The sequence below is a fragment of the Odontomachus brunneus genome, unplaced genomic scaffold (assembly GCF_010583005.1).
Source record: "Odontomachus brunneus isolate Ranch 3 - 2012 unplaced genomic scaffold, Obru_v1 Obru_scaffold_106, whole genome shotgun sequence".
NCBI classification, from domain to species: domain Eukaryota; kingdom Metazoa; phylum Arthropoda; class Insecta; order Hymenoptera; family Formicidae; genus Odontomachus; species Odontomachus brunneus.
Genome location: NW_022639556.1, coordinates 811217 through 825665, shown reverse-complemented (window position 1 = coordinate 825665; position 14449 = coordinate 811217). Strand labels below are relative to the sequence as shown.

General features: G+C 43.9%; 1 protein-coding gene across 3 annotated transcripts in view; it reads left to right on the top strand.

The window, feature by feature from the left end:
* The window catches only part of LOC116849096, a 431109-nt gene that overhangs the window by 413532 nt on the left and 3128 nt on the right, over nt 1–14449 (top strand). For 2 of the 3 annotated variants that reach the window (XM_032825895.1, XM_032825897.1), the window contains 5 exons: nt 10675–12415; nt 12504–12841; nt 12977–13128; nt 13357–13641; nt 13795–13974. In XM_032825895.1, coding sequence (XP_032681786.1) covers nt 10675–12415; nt 12504–12841; nt 12977–13128; nt 13357–13641; nt 13795–13974 — 2696 coding nt within the window. The remainder of the gene's footprint in view (nt 1–10674; nt 12416–12503; nt 12842–12976; nt 13129–13356; nt 13642–13794; nt 13975–14449) is intronic. The other variant, XM_032825896.1, reaches the window with a different exon arrangement.

Below are 14449 nucleotides of genomic sequence, written 5' to 3'. Positions count from 1 at the left end.
TTTCCGGGCGGGACGCTTTTCCATTCGGCCACCGAGGCTTTGACAGTAATCTCGCAACACAATGTTTATAAATATATATATATATATATATAAATATAAATAATATAAATATAAATAATATAAATATATATAATATAAATATATATAATATAAATATAAATAATATAAATATAAATAATATAAATATATATAATATAAATAATATAAATATAAATAATATAAATATATATAATATAAATAAATATATATATATATATATATATATATATATATATAATTGGGATTCAAAGATCGGTCTAAATATGAAAGGTAGATTCGCCGCGTACGTTAATCGAAGAAAAATTTCGATACGTGCGTTGGATATAATTATCCTCCCACCATCATATTAATATTATATAAAAGTAATATTAGTATTTAATAGCACTAAGACATCCGTGCTTGCTCCTTATTTGCCTCTTCAAATCTTACTATTAGTTATTCTAAAAAGGAGCTTTCTATAATTTCGGAATATCGAAAAAGTTTGCAGAAAGATTTCTACACATATATGATTAGGTTTTCCGTTGAATGTGGTAAAACAGAGCAACATATATTTATATAAGTTCTGTATATACAAGAAATACGAAAAGAATAGCGTGATTATGTTAATGACGATCGTCTCTGCATTATCGACATTGTTTGAGTTCGTCATCAACTCCAGCATCCCCTTAAAGCGAGATTATAGACCGACACTTATACGTTACAGTACTCAGTAGAAAGAGATAGGAAGAGAACTTCCTATCGATTTCCGACGTACTTTTTGGAATAATTCTCTCAACAAAATCATGATGCTGCTTCGCGATCTATTCGACGCTTTTATCTCTGCTTTCGTTGCAAGCACAGTTGTAACTCGTGATCAACGCACTCGCCGTGTAACGATTCCCGCGTTTCACTAATGCCTCAGTCGTTCGCGTCACTTGAAGCGCGATACGACGCATCGGTAGGGTAATTAAATAGCTTCGTTAAAATCGATTCGTTAATTTCATGAAAGATCCAGCGGTCGCAACAGACCGCCTTTATCTGCCGCACGCGAACGTCATAAATTAAATTAGTATCGCGGCGTGTCACGGCGGTTAGTTAATTGGCAACGCGGTCGGCACGAGCGTTCCGTACAAATACGATATTTAACCGTGATTTTTGCGCGTTTGTTATAATTACCGGTAAAGGCGCAGGCCGCTCATTAGATCGAAGTCCAAAGACGTTACGACACGTACAATTGCGCTCCAGGCGGCATAATGTATCGTAGATCCGCGATTGCGTTTGCAACACAACTGTTATTAGCCGACGCACACGTGCACAGCGACTTGAGAACAGTCGCGACGAATTCCACTACACTGAGAAGAAAAATGCTGGAAAATTTATCTGCGGCATATAAAGTTTGTTTCTGTGAAATAAAATTAACTTCTGAAATAAACTTTTATATGTTTACGAATAATTTTTCAAGTATGTTTTTCAGTATTCATAATGTGAAATGTCACATATGTGTGTCGTACATCTTAGATACATCTCACAGGCAGAAAGGAATTCGCAGTTCAGCGTACTATATAGAAGTCTGCGAAGGCTACCATCCAATTATGAATAAATAAGAGGATCGTCCCGAATACAATACCATATTCAGCCGAAGTCTTTCCTCTCGCGAACTCTCTCGACGAGTTCCCTGGGATATTCACGCGCGCACGCGCTACCTCGGACGTCCACCGCCGAGACCCTCGCGAAAAACAACGGCGAGGTTTGTTCAACCTGCTTAGACGGAAGTGACGTGGGGCATACACGCTGGGGCGACACGGCTCGTTGAGTGCTGCGCGGAAATAACTCACGTATAGGGGTATCGTCACGTCCCTCGTAGTAACGCGCCGGAACGGAAACGCAGATACGTGCATACGAGCGGCGTAAGTGCCGCGCGGACGGTAATCGCGCGCGAAACTTATGCACCTCGGAAGAAAGGGAGAGAAGAGGAGAGAAGGAAGGAGACAAGCGCGCCGATGCCGATGTCCGGCGCGCGATGCATTACGAGAGGTGCATCCTCTCGGCCGGGAGAATGCCGAGAGAGTGTGTCTATCGCCGCGTCGATCCTCCTTGCGACGTAAATGCATAGCCTTCGTCGCTGAGCCCGCGCAGGGTCGTCTCGCCGTTTCGTCCGCGTCACGGTGGTGTAATGGAACCCGTGATGCGATGATGCTGACGGAATACGGACGAGAGGGCGTAGAAATGTGTGACACGCGGAGTCAGAAATTGGAGACGTCTGGACGTGGCCTTGGCACCTCCAGCAAAAATCGAGTCGAATGCGCATGATGATTCGTGCGAATCGCGTTTGCGTCGGTGGTATACGTGCGGACAATGAGAAGGATCATCGCGAGTGCGAACTGACCCACACAGCAGAAATGTCCGATATTTTTCAAAATAGGGATATCCTAAAGACGTCGCGATGTCTTTAGGATATCCTTAATGATGTATTTTGGACTGTGCGACATTTCTGCTGTGCGAGGAAGCTGTGAGGAACTTTGAGTTTTAATTGCGAGTCTATCGAGTGCGAATTCGTGAAGATTAGTTTCGATCGCTGATGGGAAATTTATGATGCGTGCTTCAGATTATTTTAAAACTATAACAACGCTCGGATTTTAAATAATAATTGTAACGTTTTGATCGAGAGAGTGTAACGTTGAGTCCTCCGCTGTGCTAGTTATTATTATTGGGTAGACCAATGCTGATGTAACCTATCATGATTATCGAACGTACTTGCGGATCTCGGAGTGATGTATCACTTGAGAACAGACGAATATTATCTTCTATCTTTATATATACAAATTAATGAATATCTTGATACTAAGGACTCCCTTGTTTGCTGATCTTATTCGGGCTTAAGCTGGAAGTTTGAGGATGAATCGTTTCTTTTCGGTCATTTATTGTATAAAACACTATATGAAACATTTAAACCAGTAAGTCGTATTAGTGTTCTTGTTAATCAATATTCCTTTGCGATTGACTACTTTAATAGTTCTACCAATAAATTTAGATCTGTCATAACAAAACGCTTGGTCTAAATTTGTTTATTTCTGATGGTTACTTTGATAGCGCTTTTCTTCCTTCTCTTGCTCCTGTTCTTACTGTAATTTTGTTCTTATTCTTTTTTGTACTTTTTGTAATACCAACAGGATTATTACATAAGAAAAATTTGTAATCCAACAGAATTATTATATAAGAATTCCTATCGATTCCTTGACGATGACATATCCAGTGCTTATCGACGTTACGCGAAAGAAGAACTTAATTAATTCTCTGGTATCTCAGCACCGGAAGGTCGGTATCAGCATTCACGCATCCGAGAGCTTTACGCTTTTTCCTCTCGAACTATTATCCGCCTTCCTGATCGTCCTATCTCGATGCTATGCCCTCGTTGCTCCGTCAGCGAGGAAAGAGAAACGACACGATGACCCTTGCGACTCCCCATGGGTCTCTCTCTCTCTCTCTCTCTCTCTCTCTCTCTCTCTCTCTCTCTGCGAGCCCCTATAAGGTGACTAAGCCGAAACGGGCGTCTTTTCGTGCGCGCCGAAGACGGTTGGCTTTCTAACAATGGGACCGACATCGCTCCTCGTTACGAAACTTGACGCCTTTGTTGTTTCCACGCCGGGTATACATACATCGGCCGACGGCGGGAGAATGTGTGCGACCTCACGTGATCCTCGCTACATGACAATGGACCTGGTTTCACCGTGCAACACCTCGTACGGTTTGCACGGTGGCAAACCGACGGGGACCACTCACGCTCCCCATCCAGGAAGCGAGGATCACGAGCTTCGAGTCGCGCCTTCTCCGTCGCGAGCTTCCCTCGCAGTATCGCGCGGATATGCGAAATCTGCGAGAAATGCGAGGATTTTCGCGTGGGAGATCGAGTGACTTCTTTAGAAGCTCGGCTACGCACCGGCGACCCTGCGCGACGTTTCTTCGACGCACTTCCTTCGTCCCCTCTTGTAACTCGAGCGAATGTTTCAAAATAACAAACCTGGGACACGCTTTAAGGAAACCTGGAAAGTAAATCGACAAAAGAATTTTTATTTTATAGAAATGTCCAAACGAGTGCGATGATGGCGTACTTTTCCGTCCTCTCTCTGCGTTTTGACGCTCAGAGAGCATACCTACGTAAAAGCAACATTCTAATAATTAATATGCTCGCTACTAAGGTGACTTTCTCTACAGAGGACTCTATATTTTTGTTCCGTGTTTACGTAATTATGTAAAATAGACTTGGTTTGATAATGTGTACATGGAAAAAATGTAACATTGGTTTCTCGTGAAAGATAGTTGCGTCACACATGTGTGACACTGATCAGCGGACCTATTAATAGTAACGCCTGTATTGTGACTTTCCTGAGTAGAAATTTACCCCATGGTCCTGGTAAACTTGATCCTAATCAGTCATCAGCTCTATACAAGGTAATGTTATCGGATCCTAGTAAGTTATATAACGCAACGTGGTAATCAAGATAAGTCTATCATATAACCTTACCTATCTATAATGAACCTAACTATCATAAAATTACAAAAGTCTTTCTTATTCAATGGCCACCATATCGTTACCAGATATACTATATATCCTTAGGATCATTTTACACTTACTCAGTTAGATCCTTGTATAATGTCAAGTATGCTCAAAATTTCTAGTTAGGAAGTTAATATATTAGGATTCTAATGAAGGCTTATGATGAAAATAACTGTCATAATTTTAGAAAATTACTTAACTATCGTAACTTTAGAATTCACACCTTGACAGAAAAGCCAAAAACAGCAGAAAAATGGCAGAAGTCAATCAAAACTCACGTTAGTGATCAGGTGGTAGTTTCTGTTTTTCTACCAGCACGAGTTCTGATTAGCTTCTGTCTTTTTGTCTTCAGCTTTTCTATTAAAGCGTGAATTCGTTGGAGTCTTTTTTATTCAATTTTCATCATATTCTTAAGAGATATACCATACTTAGGATTAGAGAAGATCGGGGCTAATTGTCTACCGCGATAAGTTGGTAAAATTGATTAAAATCGATCTGCTGTTCCTTAACAGATTTTAGAATCAAGCAAGCAGAGATTTCAAAGTTATTTCTTATATGTTTAAAAACCTTGCTTGCTTCCGTAATTTGTTAGAAAATAACAGAAATAATCGGTTTTGCTAACTTATCTCGATCTCTCCTTTTTACTCACTAATTTACTCAATTCTTGTGCAATATCAAACATCATATGTGCCATACTATTGTAACTGAAATTGCTTATTATCGACCTTATATGTGTCAGGTTGAAAATTGTATAACAATGATCTAGAGAATAGTATGGCCTACATGAAGTTGACTGTACCTAATCAGGATTCCTACACGCAAAAAAATTTCAGTTAGTACAAACAAATAGGAGTCAAGAAGAAAAATTAGGTAATCAGAAGCGATATCTCTGTTATGAAAACTAATATTTTTGTTGTCGCAACCGAAAATATTCGTCTGAACATTCAATGATATTAGAACTCAGTTGAGGCAACTGAGAACAATTGACTATATAGAAGCTTCATAAAGGAACTTTTCTGTTCCTACAGCTGAGTTTTCGTCTGATCCCTGAGCAACCGAAAATTCGGTTGCACCAATAGAATTGTTTTTTCCGTGTAGTCGGGTCTTGCTATTTGCAAGCTCGTCTTTAAAAACGTATCGTGAATGCGCGTCCTCGGGGAAATCCTATTTTACCCATCTTATTTACACGCGATGCCAGCGGAAAGAATAATTAGCGGCGCGAAAATAGTTTCGCAATCGCGCGCGTCCAACACCGTGACGTGAACCTTGCTTTCGTGGGTCCCATCAAAGGACTCGACGTTTGTCACCGAGGTCGTCGTTGTCGTCGTCGTCGTCGTCGTCGTCGTCGTCTCCACTGTCGGACGTCATCCGACCGATTTTATTTCCGTCGCGTCGGAAGGGTTTCGAAAGCCCCTTCTTGTCCCTGTTGCAGCGCGATGGGTCAACCGACGCGCGAAATGCACTCCGAAATCCCCGAAAATCTATTTTCCGCCGGGCGCGCCCACGCTTATCTCTCGCGCTGATATTTCCGCGCGTGCAATGCCGCGTATTTTTATCCGTGGCCCACATCCCCGCGGGAGAAGAAGCGTCGCTTCATTATTATCGGCCTGTCGCGTAATCGGGGGAACGAGGAAGAAAGAAATGCGCGAGAAGACGAGGAGAGACCAGCGCTCGTTTCGTCCGCGTCAAAGGCTATTTCGAACTGCAAGAAATATAATGTAATCGCGGTCTAACATACAATTTAAGAGAAAACTAACAACGGACAAGAGGTTAGAACAGGTCGACACACCTGTGGGAAATATGAGACGAGTCAAATTGATCAAACGTCTGAATCGCGATGAGATAGGTAAGCGAGCAAGAGAGGATGGTTTTTTAAAGGAGAATAAAGGAACGATCTCGAAGACGTTGAGGGCTCTTCGGTTCCAGTCTGCAAGGATAACGAAGTCGCCACTTTTGTTTGGTCTCGTTTTGATTTGAGTTAGGCAGTAATATAGTTTAAGATTAATAAGATTAATAAGATTATTTTAAGATTGGTTTCCGGATTCAATTTACGTTGTAGAATTCAGCTAGTCTAGGAAAGGAATTAAATCTATTGTAACTTTCTCGTATGGTAACGTATTTTCAAAATTAAATATACAGAGTGTCCGTTAACTCACAAAGAAGCCGCGGTGTACAGGTAGATTAGGTTGAACTGAATAAAATTTCTTCTACCATTTTACGAACAACGACATTCTAAGTTACTAATAAAATTCTAAGTTATTAATCAAAGAAGATTTGTGAATGATTACGCGCCATACGGTAGATAAGCTGTGATAGCGACGTCTGTTTGATGCTGTTTGTTTATATATTAGATTAAACTGAACAAAAAAGTCCTTTCTTTACCATTTTGCAAATGACCATGTAGATATTTAGTTATTAAGTAAAGAAGATTGATGCATTAATGCACACAACTATATCCTAATCTTTTTTAATTAATAACTAAATATCGATATGATTTGCAAAATAATAGAGGACTTTTTGTTCTGACCTAATATACACGGAAAAAAAATTTCAGTTGGTGCAACCGAATAAGAACCAATTGAAAATTAAGTGATTGGAAACAATATCTCTGTTATGAAAACTAATATTTCTGTTGTCGCAACCGAAATTATTCGTCTGAACATTCAGCAACATTAGAAATCGATTGAGGCAACAAAATTGATTATATAGAAGCCTCAAAAAGGCATTTTTCCATTCTTACAGCCGAGTTTTCGTCTGATTCCTGAGCAACCAAAAATTCGATTGAATCAACGGAATTGTTTTTTCCGTATACAAAGACACAGCGGCAGAAGTCGCCATCACGTCTAATCTACCGTATGGCGCGTGATCATTCACGAATCTTCTTGAACTGATAACTTAAAATTATACGTGATTGTTCACAAAATAGTAGAGGAATTTTTTGTTCAGTTTGACCCAATTTAGCTGTACACCGTGGCTTCTCCATGAGTTACAGGACACCCTCTATATCTACAGCCTCATTCACTTTAAAGTTAGATAATTCATTATCTTCTAACATCCTGACATTTCATATTCTCGATAAAATTATGAGCAATTAAGTGGAGATCTCACGATAGATCTTACAGAACCTATTTCGAACGTTAGGCATTCGTGTTCGCGCCACGCCGCGTTCAGAAAAAGATCGTTCTATATAGTAAATTATTCCTCTTTTTTCTTCGTTTTCTTCACGACGCCCATCGTAACCAACGAGGACTCGCCGAGTTTCCCATAAAGCGAAATTTACCGCGGCGATAAAAGCGCGTGATCTGCGTTCTGAATGCCGGGTTTGTTGCGTTCGCCTCGAAGCTTCTTGAGATGAATTAGGAACACGGGGGCCACCGGCCTGGTTTGATCGCGCCAGTTCATCAGACGAGTCGTTGAGCGTAATAGCGGCGCATAAGTCGGCGTAATAGCGAGTCGCAGGTTTTAGGGGGCGAGATGAAATTTAAATTCAGGAGGCACGATTAGACGCGGTAATGCCTTTTATCTTTGAGGGCCCTCGAAAATACAGATTGTGTCCAGCAATTTTTTTCTGAAAAAACTCTGCGACATATCTCTGCTTGTGACTTGGCATATTTATCGTGTAAAGTATTTAAGTGTAAAGAAATATTGAAAATATAATAATAGTATAGAGACGCGCGAATACGATGAAGGTTGTTGAAATTTTGGAAAAACAATCGAAAACGTTCGAGATGCGTCTTGTAATGATATCCATTCAATCGATCAACATCTTTGTTTGTCGAAAGCAATTATTAATTAGAAAGATATTGCAGATAATTATTTTGCATTACGTACGAAATCTACGAGGCTGGATACGACTGTCGCCGACTTCTTCGCGACATTCTGATTTCACCTGGCGGTCAGCGTAATTCGCCTCTTGCGGCCACGGCGATGTGTAGGTCGCGGGAGAAGCAGCATTTCCGAGGAAACAAATAAATTATGCCGACGCGGCACATACATCGTTGAGAGAGACACACGTAATCGACGGCACGACTTCCGTCGGAGAGCCTCGAGTTTCTCGATCTGTCGGGCTTTCGGAAATCGCTTAATTCTTGTTGCACCGGCCCGGCTCGACCCCTCGCGGTTATCGGGCGATAATTTCTTTTACTCGTTACCCGACGGAGGCAGCGGGAAGTGCTTGACTCGTGACCCGAGGACCCCGTCGGCGATTACGAGCGGTAAATGCGGCGTGCCGGCGCGCGAGCGAGTGTGGAACACTTTCTACAATTAATTATGGCGCACGGGCGCTCTTTTCCAACGGCGGTCCTTAATTTGTCGCGTACAAATTGATTATGAAGCGTCCTGCCGTCACCTCCTCGCCGTGGCCGGCGTCCCTCGTTGAACACTCGCCGGGGTCTTCTCGTGACGCTCCTCTCCCCGCATGGACGTCGCGTCGGACAACGCGTGAGTCACACACACGTCCCTTCGAGTCACTTTGTTAGGCCGCTGTAATCCCGCGGAAGGAACGCCGCGACTTTTACGGATTACACACGGCCAGTTTATTATCGTTGCTCGCCGCGTTGCTCGTCCGAATCGCACCTTGCACGCGACGTAGGATTATCCCACGTGCGAAATAAATGGGCTCGGGTCTTTGCTCGCGGCGCGTCTCCGAAGCGGAATCTCAGACGGAATTGTGTTTCGGGATACAGAAGTCGATCCGAATCGTCCTCGTGCCGACTGATGAATCACGCTTGTGACTCGTCGTGTTTTTGCGAAGAAAGTCGATCGAAACACACAGGGTCATTTGGAGGCAATCGAAAAAGTGTCTAATTGATAAGTGTAAAAAATATAACAGTTTATGAAATATTTCTTTACAAATTCGCACTGGGGACTAATTAAATTCTCGTCCCACGCCCTCTTCTCCGTCCTGACAAAGCAAACTGAAATGTTCCCCGACCTGGAAGCCAAATTCAGTAATTGGAATATAATTTGATATCACCTTATTATGATAATTTATTATATTGATATGATTATATAATAATTGATCACGTATATACACGATAATTAATTAATATTAATATGATAACATGATTTGACGATAATTGTAGGAGACATCGGATCTAGTTAGCTCAAGGGATATATCGGCCATGTGCTTTGTTTATGTATTTAACAGGGAAAACGAAATCGTAAATTTTTTTTTAATACAGGTACTTTTCCCTAAGTTTTATTATAATTTTATTAAAATTGGAAGATATAATAATTAAAGAGCAGGAAAAACATTGAAGAGCAGCCGAATATATTTTTGACCATCTCGCAATTTGGTATTAATATTCTTCATTGTGAGTGAATTTGTATATTGACTGGAATGAGGAATTTCCTGCAAGTGCATGTGTCAAGTATAGCATCGTTGGCATCTTTGTTCATTTTTTTAACCACCAAAGCGAATTTGTAAAAAAATATTTTATAAACTGTTATTAACTGTTGTTAAATATTTTTTACACTTATCAATTAGACACTTTTTCGATTGCCTCCAACTGACCCCACGTGTTATTGTTTCGATCGACTTTCTTCGCAAAAACACGACGAGTCACAAGCGTGATTCAATAAAAGCAATGTTCATTAACGAAATTAACGAAATTGAGCGGACAAACGAGATGAAATTGGCCACTATTTAAAGGTTGGCAGAGCGTTGTAGAGACCTGATTCTGGAATTACTAATTAGGACACATGTTTCATATATGGCCTTCTTACTCTGAGTTGCTAGCCAACTTGAACTTCGAACAACACGTTGCAGTATGTTCATATTTTGGTTATTACAGAAGAAAATATGCGGTTTATGAGTTCATCGCGGCCATAAAAACGTAGAGGAAGATTGTCTTTAACATATTTGTATAATAAATCACGTAACTGGTTATCTCAGAAGTTTGTAACTTTTGAAAAACTTCTGAATAGAGAAGAATAACTTCTGAGAAGTCATAAATTCTGAAAAATGTGCCATCTAACCCCGGTCTCTTGTAATCCATAACTATTCTCCGCATATTAATAAGTTGATTGTAAACTAAATTCTTGCATTAAGATTTGCTTCAACTCGAATCACGTTGGCATCTTTGCTCATCTTTTATTAGGGTGGCGGCGGTGGTGGTGGCGGCGGCGGCGGCGGCGGCGGCGACGAATCCGACGAAGACACGCAGTGTGCGCTGAGCGAGAACTGGACTTTCGAGAAGAAGACGAGGCGTTGGTCGCGCATAGTCGACGTTTCGCAAGCGAACGTCGAGAGGCTACAGGCGATCGCCGGCCAAAACGCCGCGTCCGAGGAGGATTCTCTGGAGGACCGTCTGGAGGCTGAAGAGGCGGAGGACACCATGCTAGAGAACCTTCGATACGGCAGCTTGCCACCAGGCACTCTTCCCGACGAGATCGGCCCGCGATTTCGCAGGACCGGCTCAGAGAGGCTGCGAGACGGCGCGAAGGCGTTCCTGAGACGCGTGGAGTCCCTGAAATCGCGGCGACGAAAGCGTCAGAATCGCGACGGAGTCGTGATCAGCGGCCCGCAGGTGCTCGACGTGATGTCCATGCAGCAGAAGATGAAGGAGCTGAACTGCGTGGACGTATCACCTACGGGACCAGCACCGATATCCTTTACGGACCTCTTGACGGTCTCTACTCTTCCGGTTCCTGGCTCGCCAGTCACCTTGCCGGCTTCTCCTTACCATCTACCACCGTCGCCGCTGGCAAACGCGCCTAGTCCTTTCGGCGATGACTCCTCCAGCTACTGTTCTGACGGCTCGCAGGGTGGTGGACCAACACCCACGCCAACTCGCACAAAACTGAACCGCGCGCGTAGGTTCCTTCATCGTGGTCGTGAGGATCAAGGTGCGTTGAGCGACTCCGAGTGTCAGCCGACCAACTGGCGGCATCGGTACTTCCGCGACGCCAACAGCAACCACGCGAAGGTGTTGGAGTACGTGAATGCACACTCCCAGAGTTCGAAAGAATCGTCAGGGAAGAACCCGCAAATTAACAGCCGTGGTGGTAGCTTGAACCTCGGCAAAGAGTCGCAGAGGTACCGTGACAAGCTTGCCCAAGGTCAAGAGCGAGGGTATAAAGACGACAAGGTGGCGTCCTTGAAGCGGGAGGAGAAGTTGCATAAGAGCTTTCGACATCGCGACGACTCCTACAGGGACGGCAAGTCCAGGGAAGTGACGGTGTATCGGGAGAAGTCCCGATCCAGGAGCTCGGAGCTAGCGGGTAGCCAAGAAAGTGGCTCCACTGTGGCCAGCAGAGACTCCGATCAGGAGGAAGAGTCCCCCAGACACAAGGGTACCGTTGTCAGGTGGCACAGCTTCCAGAGGGGATCACTTTACCCCGAACCCTTGGATCCGTTATGTCCTCGAGCGATGGCTTCTATGTCTTGCGGGCAGCTGTTGGTCCTGAGGAAACTGGCGCTGCTGAAACTCACGGCTTGCATGGAACGGTACTGTCCGACTCACCGCACCGGTTGGAACTGGGAGCTACCCAAGTTCATCAGGAAGATCAAGACGCCGGATTACAAGGACAAGACTGTGTTCGGAGTGCCGTTGTTGCTGTCCCTGCAGAGAACCGGTCAAGCTTTACCCAAGTGTATTCAGATCGCCTTGAGGTGGCTGAGGGCGAACGCTCTGGACCAGGTGGGTATCTTCCGGAAAAGCGGCGTCAAGTCGAGGATACAGAAGCTCAAAGTCATGACGGAGACTCAGGGTGACAATATCAACTTCGACGGGCAACAGGCGTTCGACGTTGCCGACCTCGTCAAGCAGTATTTCAGGGAGCTGCCGGAGGCCCTTCTGACGAACAAGCTCTCGGAAACGTTCATCGCCATCTTCCAACGTGAGTTCATTGTGTTAAGTTTTTTAGCGCTACATGGACCGCAGAGCGGAGAAACGTGATCTTGCAAACAAATCCATTCCTCTCACAGATGTACCGGCGGATTTACGACCCGACGCCGTGCAGTGCGTCTTGTTGCTGCTGCCGGATGAGCATCGCGAGGCACTGGAGACGCTACTCGACTTCCTCAACCATGTCGCCAACAACTCGCCCTACAACCAAATGACAGCCTCGAATCTGGCCGTATGTCTGGCACCGAGCCTGTTCCACTTCAACCACAGCAACACGAGCGTGACCAACAGGTCGAGCAGCGTGTCGCCACGTAGGCGAAAGACCGTGGGCATTCCCGATCAGCGGGAACTGTCTGAAAACAAAGCCGCTCACGACTGTCTTCTGTATCTGGTCAAGATGCATCGTGAATTATTCATGGTGAGTGCCGAAGCCGAAGTCATTCGTCGATCGCGATCGCGCGCTCACTTGCTCGCTCGCTCGAGTCTGGATCGAGCGAGTTTTCACACGTGAGAAGAGCCCCCGGCTCACTCACGCTCCTTCTGGTACTTTCAGGTCTCGTCGGACATGTTGACGCAGTGTCACTTCAATTACATGGAGGAGAGCATTCCGGTCGCGCTGGAAGAGCTCGGCTCGGAACTCAAGCAGGACTGGAGGGGTTACTTGTACGCTTGCACCACGGCGTTGCTGAAGGAAGCGCGAGAAAAGTGAGTACACGCCGTCATTGTGTCTGTCCGTTTAGCCGTGAAAGCCCGGGAATAATTACAAGGTAGATGGATGGAGGGATTTCATTCAGGATCTAGATTATGTCGCGAGTAAATAGACTAGATATGAAATTACAAAACAAGCTGTGACGCACGTAGCTGCACGAGACAGGCAAATAAGACGAGTGAACCAACAGGATGCGCTAAATGACGACCGCGGTTCTGTTCCAGCAGAAGTCGCGGTTGGGTCACGGTGAACAATCCTGCCGACAGCACCGTAGAGATGGCATATAAAAAGGTGGGCGACGGACATCCGCTTCGTCTCTGGCGAGTGTCGACGGAGGTCGAGGCTCCGCCGAACGAGCTGCTGCATCGTGTGCTAAGAGAGAGGCACATCTGGGACCCGCAGCTTTTGAAGTACAGGCTGGTGAACAAATTGGACACCAATGTGGAGGTCTTTCAATACGCCACCGGGAACATGAGCCCGTTGCCCGCCAGAGATTATTGCGTATTAAGGTGAGTCGACGAGGTGTTTCTCCACTTAAATGTTTTATGTATAAATGAGCGATTTTTTAACTTTCGGACAACACAACACAATAAATTTGTTGAGTGGATGTGTCTGATGTAATTTGTTCGGCTCTTTGAGTAATATAATCGGTCCCTGTGTAGATCCTGGCGGAACGACCTTCCCAAAGGTGCTTGCGTCATCGTCGAAACATCCGTGGAACACCCAGACGCTCCTGTTATGCTCGGCGGGACTCGCGGCATCGTTTTGGCTTCTCGTTATCTTATCGAGCCCTGCGGCAGCGGCAAATCCCGCATTATGCATTTATCCAGAGTCGACACGAAGTAAGTAAATATCATATATTCTCTTCTCTAGCGGCGCGCACATTCCAACTTCTTGAATTATTAAAAAAAACAAATTAGGGCAAATGTGAGCTAACGCCAACGGTATAAGGCGATTTAACGGTTAAAATTACATCGAATATATTACATCGAGATATATTTAAACGTTTCAGTCCATCGTTCGGACTCTCTTCAGTAACAGAAGATTACAAATAACACTTATTATAGATAATTTTGAGTATTACAAATAGTTGTATGAGTGGAAGCTTCAACTCTCTGTGTAACCTTTTAAACATTGATAGATTAAAAGAAATTTAGTGAAACTGGGTTTTAATAAGAAATGGTTAAGTTGAAATAGCTTACCAGATATATACATAAATCTTTGCATCCACATCAAGAACATGTAATATGTTCGTAAGTTTAAATTGAAACGAACAGTATTTCGATGCAAGCAGACGCTGTATTTATAAGCACGATA